At 44.4% G+C, this 25,793-nt stretch overlaps 1 protein-coding gene across 1 annotated transcript in view; it reads right to left on the bottom strand.

Annotated features, from left to right (window-relative positions):
* The window catches only part of LOC148477381 (uncharacterized), a 116,984-nt gene that overhangs the window by 8,005 nt on the left and 83,186 nt on the right, over nt 1-25,793 (bottom strand). Inside the window, exons 6-8 of the mRNA XM_088456798.1 lie at nt 18,851-19,157; nt 18,525-18,704; nt 17,540-17,572 (exon numbers count right to left, since the gene is read on the bottom strand). Of these exons, the coding sequence (XP_088312924.1) occupies nt 17,540-17,572; nt 18,525-18,704; nt 18,851-19,157 (520 nt within the window). The remainder of the gene's footprint in view (nt 1-17,539; nt 17,573-18,524; nt 18,705-18,850; nt 19,158-25,793) is intronic.

Genomic DNA, 25,793 nt, shown 5'->3' with positions numbered 1-25,793 from the left:
TATATCGAATATATCTATATATATATATATATATCTATATTGAATATATCTATATATATATATATCTATTTATATATATATATATATATATATATAGATATGTATCTATATTAGGGGTGTGCACCGGCCACTTTTCGTGTTTTGTGTTTTGGTTTTGGATCTGGATCTTTCTTCGTGTTTTGGATCTGGATTGGTTTTGCCAAAACCACCCTTCCGTGTTTTGGGTTCTGGGTTTTGTGTTTTGGATCTGTATTTTTTTGAAAAAAAGCATAAAAACAGCTAAAATCACAGAATTTGTAGGTTTTTCTGCTCCTATGCTATTATTAACCTCAATAACCTTAATTTCCACTCATTTCCAGTCTATTCTGAACACCTCACACCTCACAATAGTGTTTTTATGTCCAAAAGGTTGCACCGAGGTAGCTGGATGACTATGCTAAGCGACACGAGTGGGTGGCACAAACACGTGACCCATCTAGGAGTGACACTGCAGTGGCAGACAGGATGGCAGTTAGAAAAACTAGGCCCCAAACTGTACATAATGCAAAGAAAAAAAGAGGTGCAAGATGGAATTGTCCATGGGCCCTCCCACCCACCCTTATGTTGTATAAACAGGACATGCACACTTTAACAAATCAATCATTTCAGCGCCAGGGTCTGCCACACAACTGTGGCTGAAATGATTGGTTCGTTTGGGCCCCCACAAAACAAGCTGGCAATTAATGTGTCCCTGCACAAACTGGCTCTACGGAGGCAAGATGTCATCCTCATCCTCCTCATCCACCGATTCCTCACCCTCTTCAGTGTGTACATCCTCATCCTCACAAAGTATTAACTCGTCCCCACTTGAATCCACCACCACAGGTCCCTCTGTACCTTCTGGAGGCTGGTCTCCCTGGAAGAGCTGATAATTCATTTTGATGAACATCATCTTCTCCACATTCTGTGGAAGCAACCTCCTACGCCTTTCGCTGACAAGGTTCCCGGCTGCACTAAACACTCTTTCGGAGTACACACTGGAGGGGGGGCAACTCAGGTAAAATAGAGCCAGTTTGTACAGGGGCCTCCAAATTGCCTCTTTTTCCTGCCAGTACAGGTATGGACTGTCTGACATGCCTACTTGGATGCTGTCACCGATGTAATCCTCCACCATTCTGTCAATGGTGACAGTATCATATGCAGTGACAGTAGACATGTCAGAAATTGTTGCCAGGTCCTTCAGTCCGGACCAGATGTCCAAACTTGGTCCTGCCTGCCCTGCATCACCGCCAGCGGGTTGCTTAGGATACCTAAGTTTTTTCCTGGCAGCCCCAGTTGCGGGAGAAAATGAAGAAGGAGCCGTTGACGTGTCACGTTCCGCTTCAGCTGACAGTGTGTTCACCAGCAGGTCTTTGCACTTCTGCAGGCTTGTGTCGGCCGGAAAGAGAGACACCACATAGGCTTTAAACCTAGGATCGAGCATGGTGGCCAAAATGTAGTGGTCTGATTTCAACAGATTGACCACCCTGGAATCCTGGCAAAGCGAATGAAGGGCTTCATCCACAAGTCCCACATGCCGAGCGGAATCGCTCCGTCTTAGCTCCTCCTTCACTTTCTCCAGCTGCTTCTGCAAAAGCCTGATGAGGGGAATGACCTGACTCAAGCTGGCAGTGTCTGAACTGACTTCACGTGTGGCAAGTTCGAAGGGCTGAAGAACCTTGCACAACACGGAAATCATTCTCCACTGCGCTTGAGTCAGGTGCATACCCCCTCCTTTGCCTATGTCATAGGTGGATGTATAGGCTTGTATGGCCTTTTGCTGCTCCTCCATCCTCTGAAGCATATAGAGGGTTGAGTTCCACCGCGTCACAACCTCTTGCTTCAGGTGATGGCGGGGCAGGTTCAAGAGTGTTTGCTGGTGCTCCAGTCTTCGGCACGCAGTCGCTGAATGGCGAAAGTGGCCAGAAATTTTTCGGGCCACCCAAAGCGTCTCCTGCACGCCCCTGTCGCTTTTCAGAAAATTCTGCACCACCAAGTTTATTGTGTGAGCAAAACATGGGACGTGCTGGAATTTGCCCAGATGTAATGCCCGCACAATATTGGTGGCGTTGTCAGATATCACAAATCCCCAGGAGAGTCTAAGTGGGGTAAGCCACTGGGCGATGATTTCCCTCAGTTTCTCTAAGAGGTTGTCGGCGGTGTGCCTCTTACTGAAACCGGTGATACACAGCGTAGCCTGCCTTGTAACGAGCTGGCGTTTCTGAGATGCTGCTACTGGTGACGCTGCTGCTGTTGCTGCGTAAGGTGATACATCTACCCAGTGGGCTGTCACAGTCATATAGTCCTTAGTCTGCCCTGTTCCACTTGTCCACATGTCCGTGGTTAAGTGGACATTGTGTACAATGGCATTTTTCAGGACACTGAGGACACTTTTTCTGACGTTTCTGTACAGTCTCGGTATCGCCTGCCTAGTGAAGTGGAATCTAGACGGGATTTGGAACCGGGGACACACTACCTCCATCAATTGTCTAAATCCCACTGCACTAATGGCGGATACCGGACGCACGTCTAACACCAACATAGCAGTCAAGGCCTCAGTTATACGTTTTGCTTCAGGATGACTGCTGTCGTACTTCATCCTCCTCGCTAAGGACTGTTGGAGGGTCAATTGTTTAGTAAAAGTAGTGGTGTTCCTACTTCCTCTCTGGGATGATGAACGACTCCCAGCAGCAGCAGCAACAGCAGCAGCGGCAGCAGTAGGCGTAGCAATGCAGGATCCTCCGGAGGAATCCCGGATAGGAGAGTCAGTCATGCCAGTGATATGGCCTGCAGGACTACTTCCGATCCTGACTAAGGAGGAAATTGACGAGGAGGGAGTTGACGGTGTGGTTTGCAGGTGCTTGGATACAACAGGACAACGGGATTTAGGTGTCCCTGGACTGCTTACGGTCTGAGCCAAAGTTTCTGAACTTGACAGTAACTTTTTATGAACGCGCTGCAGGTGCCGTATAAGGGAGGATGTTCCTAGGTGGTTGACGTCCCTACCCCTACTTATTTCACCTTTACATATGGTACATATGGCAAGACAGTTGTTGTCCGGATTTGGATAGAAATATTGCCAGACCAAAGAGGTGGAATGTTTGGTCTTCTGCCCAGGCATGACCGTGATGGGCTTTTTCATCCCACGGACAACAACTGTCTCCCCCAGAGCCTGATTTAAACAAACCACATCACCATCAGAATCCTCCTCGCCAACTTCCTCCTCAGCGCCAGCTACACCAGTATCCTCATCCTGTTGTACTTCAACAGTGACATCTTCAATTTGCATATCAGCAAGTGGACTGTGGGTGCTCCTTTCAGCACTTGCAGGGGGCGTGCAAATGGTGGAAAGAGCCACCTCTTCCCGTCCAGTGCTGGGAAGGTCAGGCATCGCAACCACCACCACACTTGGACTCTCCTTGGGGATTTGTGATATCTTCTTAGAAAGCACAGTTCTTCGCTGTGCTTTTGCCAGCTTAACTCTTTTGATTTTTTTAGTGGGAGGAGTGCTTCCATCGTCATGTGAAGCTGAACCACTAGTCATGAACATACTAGGGATCGACCTTAGCCGTTCCTTGCCACTCCGTGTCGTAAATGGCATATTGGCAAGTTTACGTTTCTCTTCAGCTGATTTAAATGTCTTTTTCAAGGTCATTTTCCTGAACTTTGCCATTTGGGATTGTATGTGCCCTCTACTATGACATTGGGCATCGGCCTTGGCAGACGACGTTGATGGCATGTTATCGTCTATGTCATGACTAGTGGCAGCAGCTTCAGCACTAGGAGGAAGTGGTTCTTGATCTTTCTCTATTTTATTTTTATCGGAGAAAGTTTGGTCCTCCATTTATGTTATATCGATTTGATATATACGTGCGGCTAAACACAGAAAATAATTTTTTTTTTGGTTTGGACTGGAGTGTACTTTGTGGGTTACAGCACCCTTTAACGGTCAAGCCAGCCGGCCCTTTACTTATGACACAGGCGCACTCTTGGCACTACTTTGTTGATGCACGTGCGGCTACTGCGCACACAATTCACAAACACAGAAAATAATTTTTTTTTTGTTTGGACTGGAGTGTACTTTGGGGGTTACAGCACCCTTTAACGGTCAAGCCAGCCGGCCCTTTACTTATGACACAGGCGCACGCTTGGCACTACTTTGTTGATGCACGTGCGGCTACTGCGCACACAATTCACAAACACAGAAAATAATTTTTTTTTGGTTTGGACTGGAGTGTACTTTCGGGGGTTACAGCACCCTTTAACGGTCAAGCCAGCCGGCCCTTTACTTATGACACAGGCGCACGCTTGGCACTACTTTGTTGATGCACGTGCGGCTACTGCGCACACAATTCACAAACACAGAAAATAATTTTTTTTTAGGTTTGGACTGGAGTGTACTTTCGGGGGTTACAGCACCCTTAACGGTCAAGCCAGCCGGCCCTTTACTTATGACACAGGCGCACGCTTGGCACTACTTTGTTGATGCACGTGCGGCTACTGCGCACACAATTCACAAACACAGAAAATACATTTTTTTTTGGTTTGGACTGGAGTGTACTTTCGGGGGTTACAGCACCCTTAACGGTCAAGCCAGCCGGCCCTTTACTTATGACACAGGCGCACGCTTGGCACTACTTTGTTGATGCACGTGCGGCTACTGCGCACACAATTCACAAACACAGAAAATAATTTTTTTTTTGGTTTGGACTGGAGTGTACTTTCGGGGGTTACAGCACCCTTAACGGTCAAGCCAGCCGGCCCTTTACTTATGACACAGGCGCACGCTTGGCACTACTTTGTTGATGCACGTGCGGCTACTGCGCACACAATTCACAAACACAGAAAATATTTTTTTTTTAGGTTTGGACTGGAGTGTACTTTCGGGGGTTACAGCACCCTTAACGGTCAAGCCAGCCGGCCCTTTATGACACAGGCGCACGCTTGGCACTACTTTGTTGATGCACGTGCGGCTACTGCGCACACAATTCACAAACACAGAAAATAATTTTTTTTTTGGTTTGGACTGGAGTGTACTTTGGGGGTTACAGCACCCTTTAACGGTCAAGCCAGCCGGCCCTTTACTTATGACACAGGCGCACTCTTGGCACTACTTTGTTGATGCACGTGCGGCTACTGCGCACACAATTTACAAACACAGAAAATAATTTTTTTTTTGGTTTGGACTGGAGTGTACTTTCGGGGGTTACAGCACCCTTTAACGGTCAAGCCAGCCGGCCCTTTACTTATGACACAGGCGCACGCTTGGCACTACTTTGTTGATGCACGTGCGGCTACTGCGCACACAATTCACAAACACAGAAAATAATTTTTTTTTTGGTTTGGACTGGAGTGTACTTTGGGGGTTACAGCACCCTTTAACGGTCAAGCCAGCCGGCCCTTTACTTATGACACAGGCGCACTCTTGGCACTACTTTGTTGATGCACGTGCGGCTACTGCGCACACAATTCACAAACACAGAAAATAATTTTTTTTTTGGTTTGGACTGGAGTGTACTTTCGGGGGTTACAGCACCCTTTAACGGTCAAGCCAGCCGGCCCTTTACTTATGACACAGGCGCACGCTTGGCACTACTTTGTTGATGCACGTGCGGCTACTGCGCACACAATTCACAAACACAGAAAATAATTTTTTTTTTGGTTTGGACTGGAGTGTACTTTCGGGGGTTACAGCACCCTTAACGGTCAAGCCAGCCGGCCCTTTACTTATGACACAGGCGCACGCTTGGCACTACTTTGTTGATGCACGTGCGGCTACTGCGCACACAATTCACAAACACAGAAAATAATTTTTTTTTTGGTTTGGACTGGAGTGTACTTTCGGGGGTTACAGCACCCTTAACGGTCAAGCCAGCCGGCCCTTTACTTATGACACAGGCGCACGCTTGGCACTACTTTGTTGATGCACGTGCGGCTACTGCGCACACAATTCACAAACACAGAAAATAATTTTTTTTTTGGTTTGGACTGGAGTGTACTTTCGGGGGTTACAGCATCCTTTAACGGTCAAGCCAGCCGGCCCTTTACTTATGACACAGGCGCACGCTTGGCACTACTTTGTTGATGCACGTGCGGCTACTGCGCACACAATTCACAAACACAGAAAATAATTTTTTTTTTGGTTTGGACTGGAGTGTACTTTCGGGGGTTACAGCACCCTTAACGGTCAAGCCAGCCGGCCCTTTACTTATGACACAGGCGCACGCTTGGCACTACTTTGTTGATGCACGTGCGGCTACTGCGCACACAATTCACAAACACAGAAAATAATTTTTTTTTTGGTTTGGACTGGAGTGTACTTTCGGGGGTTACAGCACCCTTAACGGTCAAGCCAGCCGGCCCTTTACTTATGACACAGGCGCACGCTTGGCACTACTTTGTTGATGCACGTGCGGCTACTGCGCACACAATTCACAAACACAGAAAATAATTTTTTTTTTTGTTTGGACTGGAGTGTACTTTCGGGGGTTACAGCACCCTTAACAGTCAAGCCAGCCGGCCCTTTACTTATGACACAGGCGCACGCTTGGCACTACTTTGTTGATGCACGTGCGGCTACTGCGCACACAATTCACAAACACAGAAAATAATTTTTTTTTTGGTTTGGACTGGAGTGTACTTTCGGGGGTTACAGCACCCTTAACGGTCAAGCCAGCCGGCCCTTTACTTATGACACAGGCGCACGCTTGGCACTACTTTGTTGATGCACGTGCGGCTACTGCGCACACAATTCACAAACACAGAAAATAATTTTTTTTTGGTTTGGACTGGAGTGTACTTTCGGGGGTTACAGCACCCTTTAACGGTCAAGCCAGCCGGCCCTTTACTTATGACACAGGCGCACGCTTGGCACTACTTTGTTGATGCACGTGCGGCTACTGCGCACACAATTCACAAACACAGAAAATATATTATTTTTTTAGCACTTGGGGGGAGCACCCCTGATGGACAGAGCACCCCCTGGACAACACTACAGCACTCCTTTAGGACTGGGACACTGCACAGGACTTTGGAGTGGACACAGCCCCTATGGAGAACTGACTGCACAACACAGTCCAGCCAGCCCCTATGGACTTTGAAGTAGTGGACACAGCCCCTATTAACAACAGCAGCACAGCACAACACAGCCAGCCCCTATGGACTTTGAAGTAGTGGACAACAGCAGCACTACACTACACTACACTACACAGCCCTAACTCCCACCCTCCCTCTTCACTGTCCACAGCCGAGTGAGAAAATGGCGCCGACGCGGGTACCTTATATAGGATCCAAAACCCGCGAGACTCGGAAGGCGGGATGATGACGTTTTGCCTCGATTTCAGATCCGAGTCAGGCGGGAAAAGTCGAGCCTGACTCGGATCAGACTCGGATCGGGGGGGTTCGGATTTCAGAAATCCGAACCCGCTCACCCCTAATCTATATATATATATATATATATATATATATGTATCGATAGATATCGCAGAGCCTCTGATTAGGGATCGCAACTGACCATCGATGGTTTGCAAACATCGATGACCTGACTGAAAACAAGTGGTTTACCATTGCTGGTGGCCATCAATGTTGCACCATCGATGGTAGCCATCAATCGATGTTTTGGAAACATCAACAGTTGTGGTCTACACAGATCTTGCCCAATCGCTAAACAATTGATGGCTTCTAACGATGGTTGAACCATCGATGGTACAGCTGTCAATGGCCGTCACTACAGTATAACATAAAAATTTCTATTTTTATGGTATACTGGGTTTTAAAAAAAATGTTTTTTTCAAATAAAATAGTGATGGATAAGTTTAAAATTATGTTCTTGACCTAATTCAATCAGAAAAGAAACCGACAATTTTGGAGCGGTTTTTGGAAAAAGATTTCGTCAGTTAAGTGGTTAAAGGATGGTGTAACTCCCAGACACACGCTTGGCGCTGCTGCTTTGAGGATGCACGTACAGTGCACACAATTCACAAACAGAAGAAATGTTTTTCTTTTTTGTTGGAGTGTACTTTGGGGGTTACACCACCCTTTAACGGACAGACGCACGCTTGGCGCTGCTGCTTTGAGGATACACGTACAGTGCACACAATTCACAAACACAGAAGAAATGTTTTTCTTTTTTGTTGGAGTGTACTTTGGGGGTTACACCACCCTTTAACGGACAGACGCACGCTTGGCGCTGCTGCTTTGAGGATACACGTACAGTACACACAATTCACAAACAGAAAAAAATATATATTTATTTGGAGTGCACTTTGGGGGTTACCGCACCCTTTAACAGATGAGCCAGTCTGCCCTTTACTTATGACACAGGCGCACGCTTGGCGCTACTTTGTTGATGCACTTGCGGCTTCTGTGCACACAATTCACAAACACAGAAAAAAAAAAATATTTTTTTGCACTTGGGGGGAGCACCCCTGATGGACAGAGCACCCCCTGGACAACACTACAGCACCCCTTTAGGACTGGACACTGCACAACACAGCCCAGCCAGCCCCTATAGACTTTGGAGTGGACACAGCCCCTATGGACAACAAACTGCACAACACAGCCCAGCCAGCCCCTATGGACTTTGGAGGAGTGGACACAGCCCCTATGGACAACAGCAGCACAGCGCAGCACAGCACAACACTACACTGCACTACACTACACTACACTACACAGCCCAGCCAGCCCTAACTCCCACCCTCCCTCTTCACTGTCCACAGCCGAGTGAGAAAATGGCGCCAACACGGGTACCTTATATAGGATCCAAAACCCTCGAGATTCGACAGCGTGATGATGACGTTTTGCCTCGATTTCAGATCCGAGTCAGGCGGGAAAAGTTGAGCCTGACTTGGATCTGCCTCGGAACGGTGGGGGTTCGGATTTCAGAAATCCGAACTTGCTCACCCCTAATATAAATAGCTGAATAATAGGGAAAATAAATAAATTATGTTATTACTAGGGAGCATTGATGAAGAGAGAGATGCTGGAAGCCCAATTAAGGGTGAGGAGATTGAGGAAAAATGAATTGATGGAAACATTTTAAAAAATGGACAAAAAAGATCCAACAAGTGAGAGATTAATCTGTACCACTAATTGTATATTACTAATATTCTTCTTTGTCAGAATTTATCATTGAATAGAGGACATCAGTAGCTCATGTGACTCCTCCCGAACATTATCAGGATAGACCTTATCTATTTGCTAGACGTGAAATTATATTACCGCACAGAATCAAATAAATCACACAAAATATCTATTAATAGATCCAAATTCTTGTTTACCGCCATAACCAGATTCTCAAAAAAGATGAATATTTTCATATGATGAAAGAGAGGGGGGGTGAGAGTGGAGCAGTGGTGAGCATTGCTGTCATACATCACTAAATGATGTATAACCAGAGTCCTATCTGTGTGGAGTTTGTATATTCTCCCCATGTTAGTGTGGGCTTCCTGTGGGTGCTCTGACAAACACACAATGGCAGGCCTATTGGCTTCTGACTAAACCTCCTCTTGTATTCTGGATTTTTTTTTATATATGTTCATTAGTTACTTATCTAATACTTATTTTCACTGAAAATGCTAAAATGACTCTCTGAAATGCTCTATGAACAAGCCTACGATTCTCTCACTCTTTCCATCCAATATTGATTTAGGATCACTGAAATGAGTGTGATATATTGTAGTGTCACCCAGTTGCCACTGTATTTAACATTTATTGGTCCCTATTTACTAAAATCTGCATTTAAAATGCAGTTGTAGTGTGATATTTTCGACTAAATTGGTATTGCAAATGTAGTAAATATCACATGGATGTACTAACATCTGCATGCAAGGGATAGAGCTGGCGATAAATCTCTGTACCTGTGAATCCCGTTCACACACTTCTCTCTGTATTTTTCAGAAAAAATAGAGGGAGAATGTCAGCGCATGCACCGCTGCCAGATACTGCAACCATTACTCCCCCCGCACCGCGCGTCCTGAGAACTTTGGGGACCAAGTCACCTCTTTGTCATGTTCCTCAAACCATTCCTGAACAATCTCTGCAGAGTGCCAGGGCACAATATCCTGCAGAAAGAGACCACTGCCTTCAGGGAATACCGTTGCCATTTATGTCGTGTGCAACAATGGTTAGGTAGGTGGTAGGTGTCAAAGTAAAATACACATGAATGGCAGGACCCATGGTTTCCCAGCAGAATTTTGCCCAGAGCATCACACTGCCTCCATCAGCTTTACTTCTTCCCGTAGTGCATCCTGGTGCCATCTCTTCCCCAGGTAAATGAGGCACCCGGCCATCCACATGATGTGAAAGAAAACATCATTCATCAGACCAGGCTCCTTATTCCATTGCTCCATGGTCCAGTTCTGATTCACACGTGCCCGTTGTAGGCACTTTTGGTGGTGGGCAGGGTACAGCATTGGCACTCTGACTGGTCTATGGCAACGCGGCCCTTTATACAGCAAGCTGCGATGCTCTGTGTTTTCTGACACTTTCTATCACAGCCAGCAAGTACTTTCTCAGCAGTTTGTGGTACAGTAGCTCTTCTGTGGGATTGGAAGAGACAGGCTAGCCTTCCCTCCCCATGTGCATCAATGAACTAAAAATACACACAGTATACACACTACTGTGCAAAAGTTTTAGGCAGGTGAGGAAAAAATGCTGCAAAGTAAGAATGCTTTCAAAAATAGAAGAGTTAATAGTTTATTTTTATCAATTTACAAAATGCAAAGTGAAAGAACAGAAGAAAAATCTAAATCAAATCAATATTTGGTGTGACCACAATTTGCCTTCAAAACAGCATCAATTCTTCTAGGTACACTTGCACACAGTTTTTGAAGGAACTTAGCAGGGAGGTTGTTGCAAACATCTTGGAGAACTAACCACAGATCTTCTGTGGATGTAGCCTGCTCAAATCCTTCTGTCTCTTCATGTAATCCCAGACAGACTGGATGATGGTGAGATCAGGGCTCTGTGGGGGCCATATCATCACTTCCAGGACTCCTTGTTCTTCTTTACACTGAAGATAGTTCTTAATGACATTGGCTGTATGGTTGGGGTCATTGGCTTCAATTTATTCTGCAGCAGGACAATCAGATGCCTCCCTGATTGTATTGCATGATGGATAAGTACTGTACCTGCCTGTATTTCTCAGCATTGAGGAGTGGGGACACCATTAATCTTGACCAAATCCCCAAATCAATTTGCTGAAATGCTGCCCCAAACTTGCAAGGGACCTCCATGATGCTTTACTTTTGCCTGCAGACACTCATTATTGTACCGCTCTCCAGCTCTTTGGTGAACAAACTACCTTCTGCTACAGCCAAATACAGTATTTCACATTTTGACTCATCAGTCCAGAGCACCTGCTGCCATTTTTCTGCGCCCAACTGCCTATGTTTTCATGTACAGTTGAGTCACTTGGCCTTGTTTCCACGTTAAATGTATAGCTTTTTGGCCACAATTCTTCCATGAAGACAACTTCTGGACTGATGGGTGTTATCTGGGTCCCACTGGTTTGTGCTAGTTATGAGCTGATGGCACTGCTGGACATTTGCCGATATCGAAGGGAAGTAAGCATGATGTGTCTTTCATCTGATGCACTAAGTTTCCTTGGCCGACCACTGCGTCTACGGTCCACAACGGTGCTTCTCAAAAGAGCTTGAACAGCACATCTTGCAACCCCAGTCAGCTTTGAAATCTTTGCCTGGGAGAGACCTTTCTGAAGCAGTATAACTACCTTGTCTTCCACAACCTCACCTTTGTCGCAGAGTTTGGCTGTTCCTCACCCAGTTTTAAGCCTTCTACACAGCTGTTTCTGTTTCAGTTACTGAGTGCATTTCAAGTTCAACCTACATATGAATATGATGATCATTATCACCTATTTGGTATGATTGGTTAATCATATGCCTGACTATAATCCCAGAAAATCCTTGACTTTGTTCAAGTGTACCTAGAAGAATTGATGTTGTTTTGAAGACAAAGGGTGGTCACTCCAAATATTGATTTGATTTAGATTTCTCTTCTGTTCGTTTAGCTTGCATTTTGTTAACTGATAAAAATAAACTTTTAACACTTCTATTTTTGAAAGCATTCTTACTTTGCAGCATTTTTTCCACACTTGCCTCAACTTTTGCACAGTACTGTATATATACTAGGTGATGTATTCGGTTTCACCTGGGTAGACCTTAGATATTTACTGTTTCCAATTCTATCTCACCACTACAATTACACATTAATCCTTCACCTCTATAGTAATGCATCACTGCTATAGTAAGATATTACCCTTCCTCAGGGGCAGATTGGGTCTGAAAAGCCTGGGAAATTTCTGGAAGCAGCCCTAATGCAGACTTGCCTACCTTTAAGCTGTCCCTTCCGGGAGGAGACAGCCTGGACGACAGTCTGTACACAGCAGGTGGGCGGAGCGGGGCGAGTGGCGGCTCAACACGTCATCGTGGCCCCGCCCCCCGCTGTGCAGAGCCCGTAATACAGGCACTGTACTGCGGGGGGCGGGGCTTCGATGACGCGATTTAATGCAAATCGCGTCATCTGATCCCCCGGGCTGCATACTAAGTGGCCGGCAATGGGGGGTGCGGGATGGCTGCGGCAGGTTCCGGGAGACTTGCCTTGCCTTCCGGGTGGTCGGGAGCGGCACACCATTTTCGGGAGGCTCCCGACCAAATCGGGAGGGTAGGCAAGTATGCCCTAATGGGGTGGAGTCTATTGAGCGGTGGGGTCTGGTGACGGGGCAGGATGCGGTCTTCTAAGCATCAATAGCTTTGCCAATAAAGGAACTGCCATTGTATGATACATCCATTATTTATTTATTTATATATATATATATATATATATATATATATATACACATACTGCAATAATGTACTGTACAATATATTAATATATATATTATATAAAGTCAATGTGTGTCTACAAAGTAAATATACATAATAAATATATACATTTAATAAATACATATATATGAAAAGTAATTTTATATATATATATATATATATATATATATATATATATAATTATATATACACATATACATATACACACATACAGCTGGAAGGGGAGTGGAGGCTGGGAGGCTGCCAGCTACCAAAGGGAATGGCCCACAAGTATATTAATAATTGATATATATAAAATCAGAAAACTCAGCACTCACCATGTTTAAAACTCACAGTAATGTATAAATAAATAATGGGGTTTTTGTTTATGGATTGATCAATGCACTTAAGCCTGCAGCCCACATCACGGGACCCCGCTTTTCTGCAGGTCCTACACTATCTGTCACACTGATGGAAACCTGTGCTGAGTTTTCTGATTTTATTTATTTAGGCAATGTGGTCACAAGCCACTTGCACCCCATTCCTGGGAATGGCGAGTACAGGTCTGCACCCCAAATCAGGGAGTGGCGAGTGCAGTGGATTTCTGACTTTGTTTTAGGGATGTGCAAGCTCGGTTCTATTCGGTTCCGTTCGGGTGTTTTTACCGAATCTTATTGGGTATCAGCTGTCACGAGTTTTGGATAGCCAATAGGATTCGGTAAAAAAACCCGAACGGAACCGAGTAGAACCGAACCTGCACATCCCTACTTTGTTTATGTGGTTAATTTTTAATTAACCTTTTGTGATAATAGCTTTCTCATGCACCCCATGTGCAAACTCGTTTATAATCACAACCTGTGTCAGCTGTCTTTTTGGTAGTGTGATAGAAGCTATGTTAGGTGACTGCCTTACCTTTAAAAGCCATTAGCTGGCAGGTGAGCTTTAAACCAGGTAACATTTTTTCAGTTTAAACTATGTGATAGCAGCTACCAGGTTTCCATCAGTGTGACGGATAGTGTAGGACCTGCAGAGAGTGGGGTCCCGTGATGTGGGCTGCAGGCTTAAGTGCATTGATCAATCCATGAACCAAAACCCCATTATTTATTTATACATTATTGTGAGTGTTTGGACATGGTGAGTGCTGAGTTTTCTGATTTTATTTATTTAAGCAATGTGGTCACAAGCCACTTGCACCCCATTCCTGGGAATGGCGAGTGCAGGTCTGCACCCCAAATCTGGGAGTGGCGAGTGCAGTGGATTTCTGACTTTAGATATAAATATATAATATATATATAATATATTATGAGAATATATTATATATAGTATGTAATAGGGATGTGCAGGCTCAGATAGGTTCGAATTTTCCCGCCAAGTTCGGATTGTTCCCGCCAAAAATCGGGTCTCAGAAAGAGGCAAAACGTCATCTTTCATGGACAAATATCATCATTCCTGGGCAAAAATCCACTCACCTCCCTCATTTGTGTAATAACACATTACCCTTCATCACATCCCCTCTCACTGCTATTGGAACACATTTTCCTTTCTCACCTCTGTAGTAACAAATTCCTTCCCTCACACTTGTACTAAAACATTCCCTTCCTATACCTGTGTAGTAACACATTTCCTTCCCTCTCTATTTAAAGAGAGAAGCCACACCAACTGCCAGTGAAGTTTGGCAGCACTTGGCGTGACAGTTGGTGTATGATTATGATCTGTGCTACAGCCACGATGAGTCAGTCAGTCAGGACATTGCACAGGGGGAGGAAACATTTTAGCCCTTTTCAACCTCTTAGGAGTTGAATTTCAAAAAATCCCTTCTTATTGGGCACCAGGGGAGTATCTATAATGGGTGCAGGGTGTGCGGGGCACACAGGCCCCTGAGTCCACACTGCAGACCCTGCACACATATCTTTAATAATTACCTCTCCAGAGTTCCATGTCGGCAGTATCACCTGGAAAAATTACTGCATTCGGGAAATCGCCATACAAAAGCCACTCTGTTATGTGTCGATGTTTCAGTCTCTTAAGACTGATGGAGTGATGGTCGTGAGAAAGGGCTTAAGAGACCAAAATGTCGACACATAACAGAGTGACTTTTGTATGAAATAAACCCTGCCGGCTTTAAAAAACTTTGAAGAATTGGTGAGTTTGGTGAGTGCCCTTTCCTTTGGGAACTTTTCTTGTAGATATATATGTAGCCTTATTAAAATATGGCTTATAGGTATAGGTACACCTAGGTTATATGATATCCCATATGTATGTGTGAGTATGTTGGGAGTGCTGTCTGGCACCCCAATATATTTATTCATTTAGGGATAAATAGGGTTAAGCATTGTAATGTATATGTAAAGGTTAAGTACTTAATATTATATATAGAATGTGAGGGGATGGGTAGAGCTATGGCAAAGGCAGTGCTTGGTGTGTTTACACATAGGTATAGGTACAATAGGCTTTAGCACAAGAAGGTGCTAGAAATTGCACGAGTGGTCAGCTGACCATGGAGCTCGTGCAGAGAGCGGGAAGGAGGGAGGTCGCGCGGCGTCAGTAAAGAGGATATAAGGGCTGCGCTAGCGCTATTGAGACAGACTGCTGTTCCCCCCCTTCAGTGCCCGCATTGCTACTCACCAGCGCTAGGGAACGAGAGCGCTGAGCGGCAATAGCGGTGGCCAGTGAGGGGCGTGCCGGGGACCAATCCAGCGCGGCTGTGTCGGCTGACATCTCTGGCGCCAGAAGGAAGGAAGCCGTCAGCGGTGACCAGGCGCCGGGGGAGGAAAGAGTCTGCGGTGACCAGGTGCGGCGGGGTGGTGCCTTAGCCACCCATTGGTGATGACAGCGGAGGCCTCTCCTTGAGCTGATGCTGGGAGAGGTGACAAGGCGTGGCGGGGCGGAGCTTCAGGCGCCCACTGGTAGTGTCAGCGGAGGCCTCCAAGTGAGCTACTGCTGGGGAGGAAGCTGGGCAATCAGCTGTATCAGGAGCTCCCCAAGTGAGTGGTAGCAGCAGCGCTGCACTCACCGGCTGTGAGTAACCCTGTTCAAGCACCCACACCAGGGCCACTTTAATATATATACAGCATAATCAGTTTCCTTACAGACCATTAAAACAGGGCAAGCTGGCGGTGGAGAGGAGTTTAGTAGCCCAAAGATATATTCTCTAAAAAGGAAACATTAACATTAAACTGGCAGATACTTTATACGCAACCAAGGAGATTTATGTAAATGCAGCAGCTAAAGCAGCAGGATTAATGAGCTCTGAGATAAGGGGACTATAGTTCAAGTATACCAATAGAATACCGAGGAATTACTCATACTAGAAAGCCTTTAACAGCACATTACCTTTGCTATAACTTTGCTGCATAATACCCGCAGGGAAGAGTTATATTTATAAACAGTAGTAATTCATCAAGCCTAAGGGTTTTGAGGACATTATTGCTAGAAGACTGTTTTAAACATCAGCTGAGACATTTTATTGCATTCAGTGGAGCACACACCAGACTATTTAAGTGTATCTTTATTGATCTCATTAAGGGCTCTATTTACTACAATCTGCATATTGAATGCAGATTGTAGTGTGATATTACCGAGAGAATTCGCATTGCGAATTCAGGCAATATCACAGGGATTTACTATAAATCCCTTGCAGGGACAGAGCTTGCGATAAAGCTCTGTCCCTGCGGATCCCATCCGCACTCTAGTCGCGGTATTTTCGGAAAAAATACAGCGACTAAGAGCCCGCGCATGCGCCGACCCACCGTCGCTGCTACCCCCCACTGACGCTAAGCCCCGCCCCCTGGCACTAAGCCCCGCCCCCACGATCGCGGACCCCAGCGACCCCCCCCCCCTGCGACCCCTCCTCCCTTCATTACACTTACCTGCATCCTCCTGGCCTCCGGTGATCTTCTCTGGGCTTCCCGATCAGGTGATCTCCCATACTGCACTGGGGCCCGATCACCTGATGACCGGGCCCCAGTGCACTGTGGGAGACCAGCTGACCGGAGAGGAGCCATCACCGGAGGCCCGATCACCGGTCCCTGGATTCAGGTAAGTAAAAAAAAAATTTTTCATTTTTTTTTTTCTTTTTTTACAGCAATCAGCTTGCGGTCTGCTTAGACCACATAGCTGATTACTGGTACCAGCTCCCGTCTCTGTTCTCCCCGTTAGAGCAGAGTGGGAGCCCGGTAACCGGGGGAGACCCTGGATAACGCCACCTCCAGGTGGCGTTATTATCACAGGGCTTCCCCCGGTATTTTTTTACAATTTATTTTTAGTAACTATGGTCGGATCACATTTCCCATTACAATTATGGGAAATGCGATCTGCTTTACTAAAAATAAGTGATACTTAGGGGTTGGAGTAGAATTTTATGAATTCTACTCCAATTGCCCTGTAATAACTACAGGTGAAACTAAAATAATGTGAAAAGGGTGTGAAAACACCCTTTTTCACTTTATTTTAGTAAAAATAATGTTAATAAATAGAGCCCATAGGGACATAAAAGGACATTTAACAGCTTCACAGGCATCTTACTAACAGAACTGAATGAGAGTAAATGTATCAAAAATATGTTATAGGAGAAGTGTAATTAACATCTTGCATGTGACAACAGTATTGCCAATGTGTATCGTATATGCATGTTATTTACCTTTTTAAAATATAAAAAAAAGAAAAGAAAACCTGTTATTAATTTACTGTGAAGTACTTACCTGATTCGGAATCGACGAGATTCAGCTTTGCAGCTTTTGGAAAAGAGAAAGAATAAAGTGGTAAATTTATTGTAACTGTTATAAGGTATAGACCAGTGGCGTAACTAGGGCAGGGCGGGCGGGGTTCGTGCCCTGGGCGCCGTTGGACCGGCGGCGTGAGGGGGCGCCGCCGGCCACGGTACCGGCCCGCCCGCCCTAGTTAGCCAGTGTAGCGCCGACCGCAATGAGTGCGGTCAGCGCTACACATTTACACAGGACCGGCGCTATATATTGTTATTTACTGCACTAGCACTTTTTGATCTTAATATATATTCAGTATTTGCCTAATAAGGATTGTACTATTATTCTGATTAAGTTTTGGTTTTATTTAAGAAAAAACAAAAAGATAAACATCATCTAATTTTTTATTATGCTGATGCAGTAATATGTGGTACTCACTGGACACAAATTGTTCCTATGTATTAGTATCTTATCACACTGCAGTCACGTTTATTTTTTAACAGCAAACTGGTTGCTCTACTGTCAATTTACACTTTGTCTATGGTTTCTCAAATACTTACACTCGTATTATATTATTGACCCAGAGCTGACGCCTATAAATCTGAGGCTTAGTTGCTGTATTTGTACGCCACACAAAATTATTTTTTCTTAACTCATTTATCTACAAGTCTTGGCGCTTTATTCACCATATATCTATATATATATATATATATATATATATATATATATATATCTCCATTATAAAGGGATAGATATACAAAGTGGCAGCTATTGCAAGCGGTCGCTTTTCGGTGGGATTGAACTGGAAATATTAAGCAGCAAATATAAGCGCTAATAGTGACGTGTTTTTTCCTTAAAATTACTAAGCTCCATTGATTGTACATTTATCAATGAGACAACATTAATAACTGTTTATTCAGTTGTCACTTCTGTATCACAAGCATTATGTCTGGATGTAGTAAGTGTGTAAACTGTATACACTTACCGCTGTTTTGTATAATTTCCTTTATTTTTTCCAGGTTCTCGGTAGTTTTATATTTCTCATTAAACAAGAACAGATCTCTGGCCAGTGTACCAATGCTGGGCTGGGTACTCAGTATCCTGTCCCTCTCAGCCGGGCACCTGTCCTGAAGGTCATCCACCACCACAATCACATTGTCCCTCCCTGTAACCAGAAGATAAACAGACGTCACTAAGCCTCCGATTCATATCTGTGAGCTGCAAGAGATACCGGCATCTGGTTCTAGCATGATGACAACCTTCGTATTATCCTCATTGTATTACATGGCAAAACTAAAAGAAGGAACTCACCAAGTCTCTGAGACAGCTCCTTGAGCTCAGTGTCGTACAAGGAATCAGTGACATCGGTGACGTTAATGCGTCCATGCTTCTTTGTGTGATACAGAATAGCAAACGTGCACTTTGGCAGCTCAGAATAAAACTCTCTGTGATTATTAGAGATATAGACCCTACAGACGTCCTCCAGCCTCAGCTTTCTGACTAACCACATGTAATTGTCTTCTGCAGACCTCGAGAAGATGCCGACTGAGATGCGAGGTCTGAACTTTGGGATTGGTAACTCTTCAAATGTATGAAATGAAGGTGAAGGCAAAAAGATCTAAAAGGTAAAATACAGTTGAGAAAAAAATTAACCTGACTGGAAAAGTAGAACATAAAAGTAAAAAATATTCATAGAATAAAAACAATTGTCAAGAAAACTATCTTAACCCTACTTTTATATTTGGTCCTGCAGATGCGATCGCTAGACACTCCGATGGTCATTCTGAGGTTTAATCAAATGGCCTCTGGCTGCAACCATCATGACCTACGTTTGTGACGGTGATCTGATCCTGCATTTTAGGATGCAGCATTTGGCTCTGCAATACCGGCAGTGGGCGTCCTTTACCTTTAGAAGCGTCCTATGGGATTATAATTTTTTAGCTTCGCTGCTACGTCCAAAGATACAGCAGCTTTTACTGCACACCCCCATTGTACATGTTTGGTATGACTATTGCTGCACACCCCCATTGTACATGTTTGGTACACATGCCTATTACTGCACACCCCCATTGTATGTGTTTGGTATGTCTATTACTGCACACCCCCCATTGTATGTGTTTGGTATGTCTAGTGATGCACACCCCCATTGTATGTGTTTGGTATGTCTATTGCTGCACACCCCCATTGTATGTGTTTGGTATGTCTATTGCTGCACACCCCCATTGTATGTGTTTGGTATGTCTATTGCTGCATACCCCCATTGTATGTGTTTGATATGTCTATTGCTGCATACCCCCATTGTATGTGTTTGGTATGTCTATTGCTGCACACCCCCATTGTATGTGTTTGGTATGTCTATTACTGCACACCCCCATTGTATGTGTTTGGTATGTCTATTGCTGCACACCCCCATTGTATGTGTTTGGTATGTCTATTGCTGCACACCCCCATTGTATGTGTTTGGTATGTCTATTAATGCACATCCCCATTATATGTGTTTGGTATGTCTATTACTGCACTCCCCCATTGTATGTGTTTGGTATGTCTATTACTGCACACCCCCATTGTATGTGTTTGGTATGTCTATTACTGCACACCCCCATTGTATGTGTTTGGTATGTCTATTACTGCACTCCCCCATTGTATGTGTTTGGTATGTCTATTACTGCACACCCCCATTGTATGTGTTTGGTATGTCTATTACTGCACACCCCCATTGTATGTGTTTGGTATGTCTATTACTGCACACCCCCCATTGTATGTGTTTGGTATGTCTATTACTTCACACCCCCATTGTATGTGTTTGGTATGTCTATTACTTCACACCCCCATTGTATGTGTTTGGTATGTCTAGTGATGCAGATCTTTGCAGAAAGACAGAAATAAAGAAAATATTTTACAACTGGACAGTAAAGAACCTGAGTAAACTGGGCAGTTGTTGAATGTTTACACATCTGTTGCTCATTTCTCTAATTCATGATTTGTTTGCACTCTTCTCACTGTAACCTATGACCATTATTGTAGCTATCTCTGAATAAATATGTCTTTGGTGCTTTAAATAAATAGTTTTTTCAAACCTTCCTTGTTTGAAGGTGATAGTAGCATAAATTGGTAAACTTTTTGGATATAGGTGTTTCCATAAAATGTTTGTACGTATTTACAGCACAGGGCTGACTGATTTATTTTGTTGCTATGAGCTTACTCTTTGGTGGCTGATATTGATCACTGCAGGACAAAAATAAGAAGGCACTAATGTGGGAGGGGTAGGTTTATGGTACGGGGTGGGGGAAGGTTAGGTTAAGGCACTAGGAGCGGTATCCTATTAGCTCTGAAAATTGTTCGAATGCTAATTGATCCCCGCGATCGACTAAAAAAAATGGTGTTTTTTTGTCGATTATCAACGCTTTTCAACGATTTTTTTTCCACCCTATCCTATTATTTCAGGCAAAATAACAGTATAGTTCTCCCGATAACACAGAGGTCAGCGAGCTTATCGCGGCTCCTATGTGTTCTCCACATCAGGTCCTGAAAAAAAACCCTGATAAGTGCCAGCATCAGGGTGACATCAGGGCTAATTGGATAGCCTTGGGAGAGGTAATTAGCCATGGTAATTTACTGTGGCTAATTGGATACTCAACTAGCTGGGGAGGTTAGGTTCAGGCACCTGGGGAGGGAGGGTTAGGGAGAGGGGGAGGGTTAGAATACCTACTGACAAGTGCCGGTTTTCTAACCCTGTCGGGTTTCTGACTGCCAAAATTCTGAACACCGGGGATCCGCATGTATTCCATATCCATTGCACTATTTATAATTATGAATATTACAGCTAAAGATCTTTAGCGCCAATGTGATACAGGTGCTCCCCATACAATTAGCTGCTTCTTATGGGCCCCATACATCAGATGGCCTCTTCACTGATTCCCCGATCCGACCAGAAACACTGATCATGTTGGATCTCACCAGTGCCCCAACCCGTGGCATCTGGGAATTGGCCCCATACATCTCAGTTGTATGGGGGCCTTTTCACGGTTCTTCCAGGCTAGGATAGTATCTAATTTAACCCCAGGCTCTGGGAGTAAAAGTGCAGAAAAAGTAACCTGCAACTCTATAAGGTATAAGGTCATGTTCGGCCTGTGCCACACCCGAGTCGCCTGGAATATCCCAGCACTGCCGATCAAGGCTATGGAGGACGCAGTCCCAGGTACCAGTGTCAGCCACACTGCACCCCTTATGTAACAACCCTTGAGTCGGTCCTGCTAACCCTAACCCCTAAACCTACACTATCCCATAACCCTAATGTCGAAGTTTGGACTGTGGACCTCATTCAGAGGCGGTCATTGCGGCCGCATGGTCGAAAGGGAAAAGGGGCCGGATATGCAAATGATGCACTCGCAAGTTGCGTCCCTAAGATCGGATCGTTAGCTGGCCGACCAAAGGGAGGATGCGGCCGTAAGACAAAAAAAACGCCCCTTTCTCGTACGCATTACACGTCATCTCCGGGCATATAAGGATTAATCGAGACCATCGTGAGCCATCGGAACTGGTCGTAGAGCTTAAGGCTGACCATACCCTCTATTAAGCTCTACGATCAAGTCAGTGTAAAAACCTCCCAAGTAACATATGCCATGACGTTACTTTGTTGATTATGCACTTCCATTAAACGCTGTTCGCATAATAAGGCACGCCTGCGTTCGGATCTCCACTCCCCCGTTCACAAGCACCTTCCCCTGTTACCACCCAGAAACGCCTCATTCTGTCACTCAAACTACCGACCTGGCTGTGTTCAAGGAGAGAGAAATTTCTGATCGTAACAGATAGTTTGCGCACGCGTATTGCGAACTTTAGCATGCGCAGTATAGCGAACATCAGTGGCGTACGACCGTGCGGCCGCAACGACCAACTCTGAATGATGTCCTGTATACCTCAATGCAGTGTATAAAATATCCTCATGATAATATCATAGAGATTTTCAAATGCTGAAGCCTTCAACCATAGTTTCAGTCTATACAAGATGTAATAAATATAACAGAGAAATAGAGTGAAGAAATAATATTGAATGCAGTTAGAATTATAAATAATATTATATGGATATATTAATTGGCTACTAGTCTAATTTTAGCAGGATTATTCCGAGCACCGATCACAAACACAAATGTACACTATTTATTTTTTTTATATTTAGTTAATATATACTGTATGTACAGTATATGGTCAGACTGATAGCATGACTTTAGTCCTGATCCAAGAGTTTCTCAGTTAGACAGGGTTTTCCATTCCTTCCTTTGTGTCAATAACACAAGTCAGTACCCATTCATCATCATCATCATCATCAGTTACTTACAGTATATAGAGACAGCATTTTCTGCTGCGCTTTACAATTGGGAACAGTAATAAAACAAGATGGGGTAATAACAGAGACATATAGAGGTAAGAGGGCCCTGCTCACAGACTTACACTCTATAGGGAAACAGTGATATAATACAAAGGCATAGGTACATAATGTAGTGCCTTTTATTGCAGACAGATTGCAGAAACTCTTGATGGGCTGAATGATCTGGTCACACAGGAATGTTGGACAGGGGTCAGTGGGATAAGAAAGTAAAGAAAAAAAAATACATATGAAGTTAGAGATATGTCCTCACACATCATTGCTGCAGTCGCTCCAAACAGCCCCTCACAGTGTCCCTGTTCCTGTGGGACTCTGCTAGCATCCAGATTCTAATTTGGCAAAAATAAAAATCTCCGAATCTGTCTAGAAAGTGCTGCAATGCAGCGCCCCTGGCTTTTTTGTCCACAACAAGTTTCGTTGTGTTTCTTAAACAGTCTCATTTGCACACAGATATCCAAGTGTCACATATACACTTCATCAGTTTCCTAGTGTGTCCTAGTCCCATTCCAATTATAGATGCATTTGCAGCAAAAAAGAAACCCAACTTTAGCAGAGCTGCATCTGACGGCGCACTTACACCAGGCATCTCACGCTGCATTTTGTATAGAGGCTAGATGTGTGAGGACACATGTGTATGTGTGGGCTGTATAGAGGGGATATAATTAGGTAGGATAGATTATGGAGGATATGTGTGTGCTGTGTAGAGGAGATGTAATTGGGTAGGATAGCTTATGGAGGATATGTGTGTGCTGTATAGTGGGGATGCAATTGGGTAGGATAGCTTATGGAGGTTATGTGTCTGCTGTATAATGGGGATGTAATTGTGTAGGATAGCTTATGGAGGATATGTGTGTGCTGTATAGAGGGGATGCAATTGGGAAGGATAGCGTATGGAGGATATGTGTGTGCTGTATAGTGGGGATGTAATTGGGTAGGATAGCTTATGGAGGGTATGTGTGTGCTGTATAGAGGGGATGTAATTGGGTAGGATAGCTTATGGAGGATATGTGTGTGCTGTATAGTGGGGATGTAATTGGGTAGGATAGCTTATGGAGGATATATGTGTGCTGTATAGAGGGGATGTGATTGGGTAGGATAGCTTATGGAGGATATGTGTGTGCTGTATAGAGGAGATGTAATTGGGTAGGATAGCTTATGGAGGGTATGTGTGTGCTGTATAGTGGGGATGTAATTGGGTAGGATAGCTTATGGAGGATATGTGTGTGCTGTATAGAGGAGATGTAATTGGGTAGGATAGCTTATGGAGGATATGTGTGTGCTGTATAGAGGAGATGTAATTGGGTAGGATAGCTTATGGAGGTTATGTGTGTGCTGTATAGAGAGGATGTAATTGGGTAGGATAGCTTATGGAGGATATGTGTGTGTACTGTATAGAGGGGATGTATTTGGGTAGGATAGCTTATGAAGGTTATGTGTGTGCTGTATAGAGGTAATGTAATACTGTAGGACAGCTTATGGAGGATATGTGTGCGCTGTATAGAGGGGATGTAATTGGGTAGGATAGCTTATGGAGGGTATGTGTGTGTGTGTGCTGTATAGTGGGGATGTAATTGGGTGGGATAGCTTATGGAGGATATGTGTGTGCTGTATAGAGGAGATGTAATTGGGTAGGATAGCTTATGGAGGGTATGTGTGTGCTGTATAGTGGGGATGTAATTGGGTAGGATAGCTTATGGAGGATGTGTGTGTGCTGTATAGTGGGGATGTAATTGGGTAGGATAGCTTAAGGAGGATATGTGTGTGCTGTATAGAGGAGATGTAATTGGGTAGGATAGCTTAAGGAGGATATGTGTGTGCTGTATAGAGGAGATGTAATTGGGTATTATAGCTTATGGAGGTTATGTGTGTGCTGAATAGAGAGGATGTAATTGGGTATTATAGCTTATGGAGGTTATGTGTGTACTGTATAGAGGGGATGTATTTGGGTAGGATAGCTTCTGAAGGTTATGTGTGTGCTGTATAGAGGTAATGTAATAGGGTAGGACAGCTTATGGAGGTTATGTGTGTGCTGTATAGAGGGGATGTAATTAGGTAGTATAGCTTATGGAGGATATGTGTGTGCTGAATAGAGGGGATGTAATTGGGTAGGATAGCTTATGGAGGATATGTGTGTGTTGTATAGAGGGGATGTAATTGGGTAGGATAGCATATGGAGGATATGTGTGTGTTGTATAGAGGGGATGTAATTAGGTAGGATAGCTTATGGAGGATATGTGTGTGCTGTATAGAGGGGATGTAATTGGGTAGGATAGCTTATGGAGGATATGTGTGTGTTGTATAGAGGGGATGTAATTAGGTAGGATAGCTTATGGAGGATATGTGTGTGCTGTATAGAGGGGATGTAATTGGGTAGGATAGCTTATGGAGGATATGTGTGTGTGCTGTATAGAGGGGATGTAATTGGGTAGGATAGCTTATGGAGGATATGTGTGTGTTATATAGAGGGGATGTAATTGGGTAGGATAGCTTATGGAGGATATGTGTGTGCTGTATAGAGGGGATGTAATTGGGTAGGATAGCTTATGGAGGATATGTGTGTGCTGTATAGAGGGGATGTAATTGGGTTGGATAGCTTATGGAGGATATGTGTGTACTGTATAGAGGGGATGTAATTGGGTAGGATAGCTTATGGAGGATATGTGTGTGCTGTATAGAGGGGATGTAATTGGGTAGGATAGCTTATGGAGGATATGTGTGTGTTGTATAGAGGGGATGTAATTGGGTAGGATAGCTTATGGAGGATATGTGTGTGCTGTATAGAGGGGATGTAATTGGGTAGGATAGCTTATGGAGGATATGTGTGTGCTGTATAGAGGTGATGTAATTGGGTAGAATAGCTTAAGGAGG

This window comes from Taudactylus pleione, unplaced genomic scaffold (assembly GCF_031769625.1).
Source record: "Taudactylus pleione unplaced genomic scaffold, aTauple2 ptg000720l, whole genome shotgun sequence".
Lineage (NCBI taxonomy): Eukaryota > Metazoa > Chordata > Amphibia > Anura > Myobatrachidae > Taudactylus > Taudactylus pleione.
Note: the sequence above shows the minus strand (reverse complement) of the source record. Positions and strands in the feature narration are given on the sequence as shown.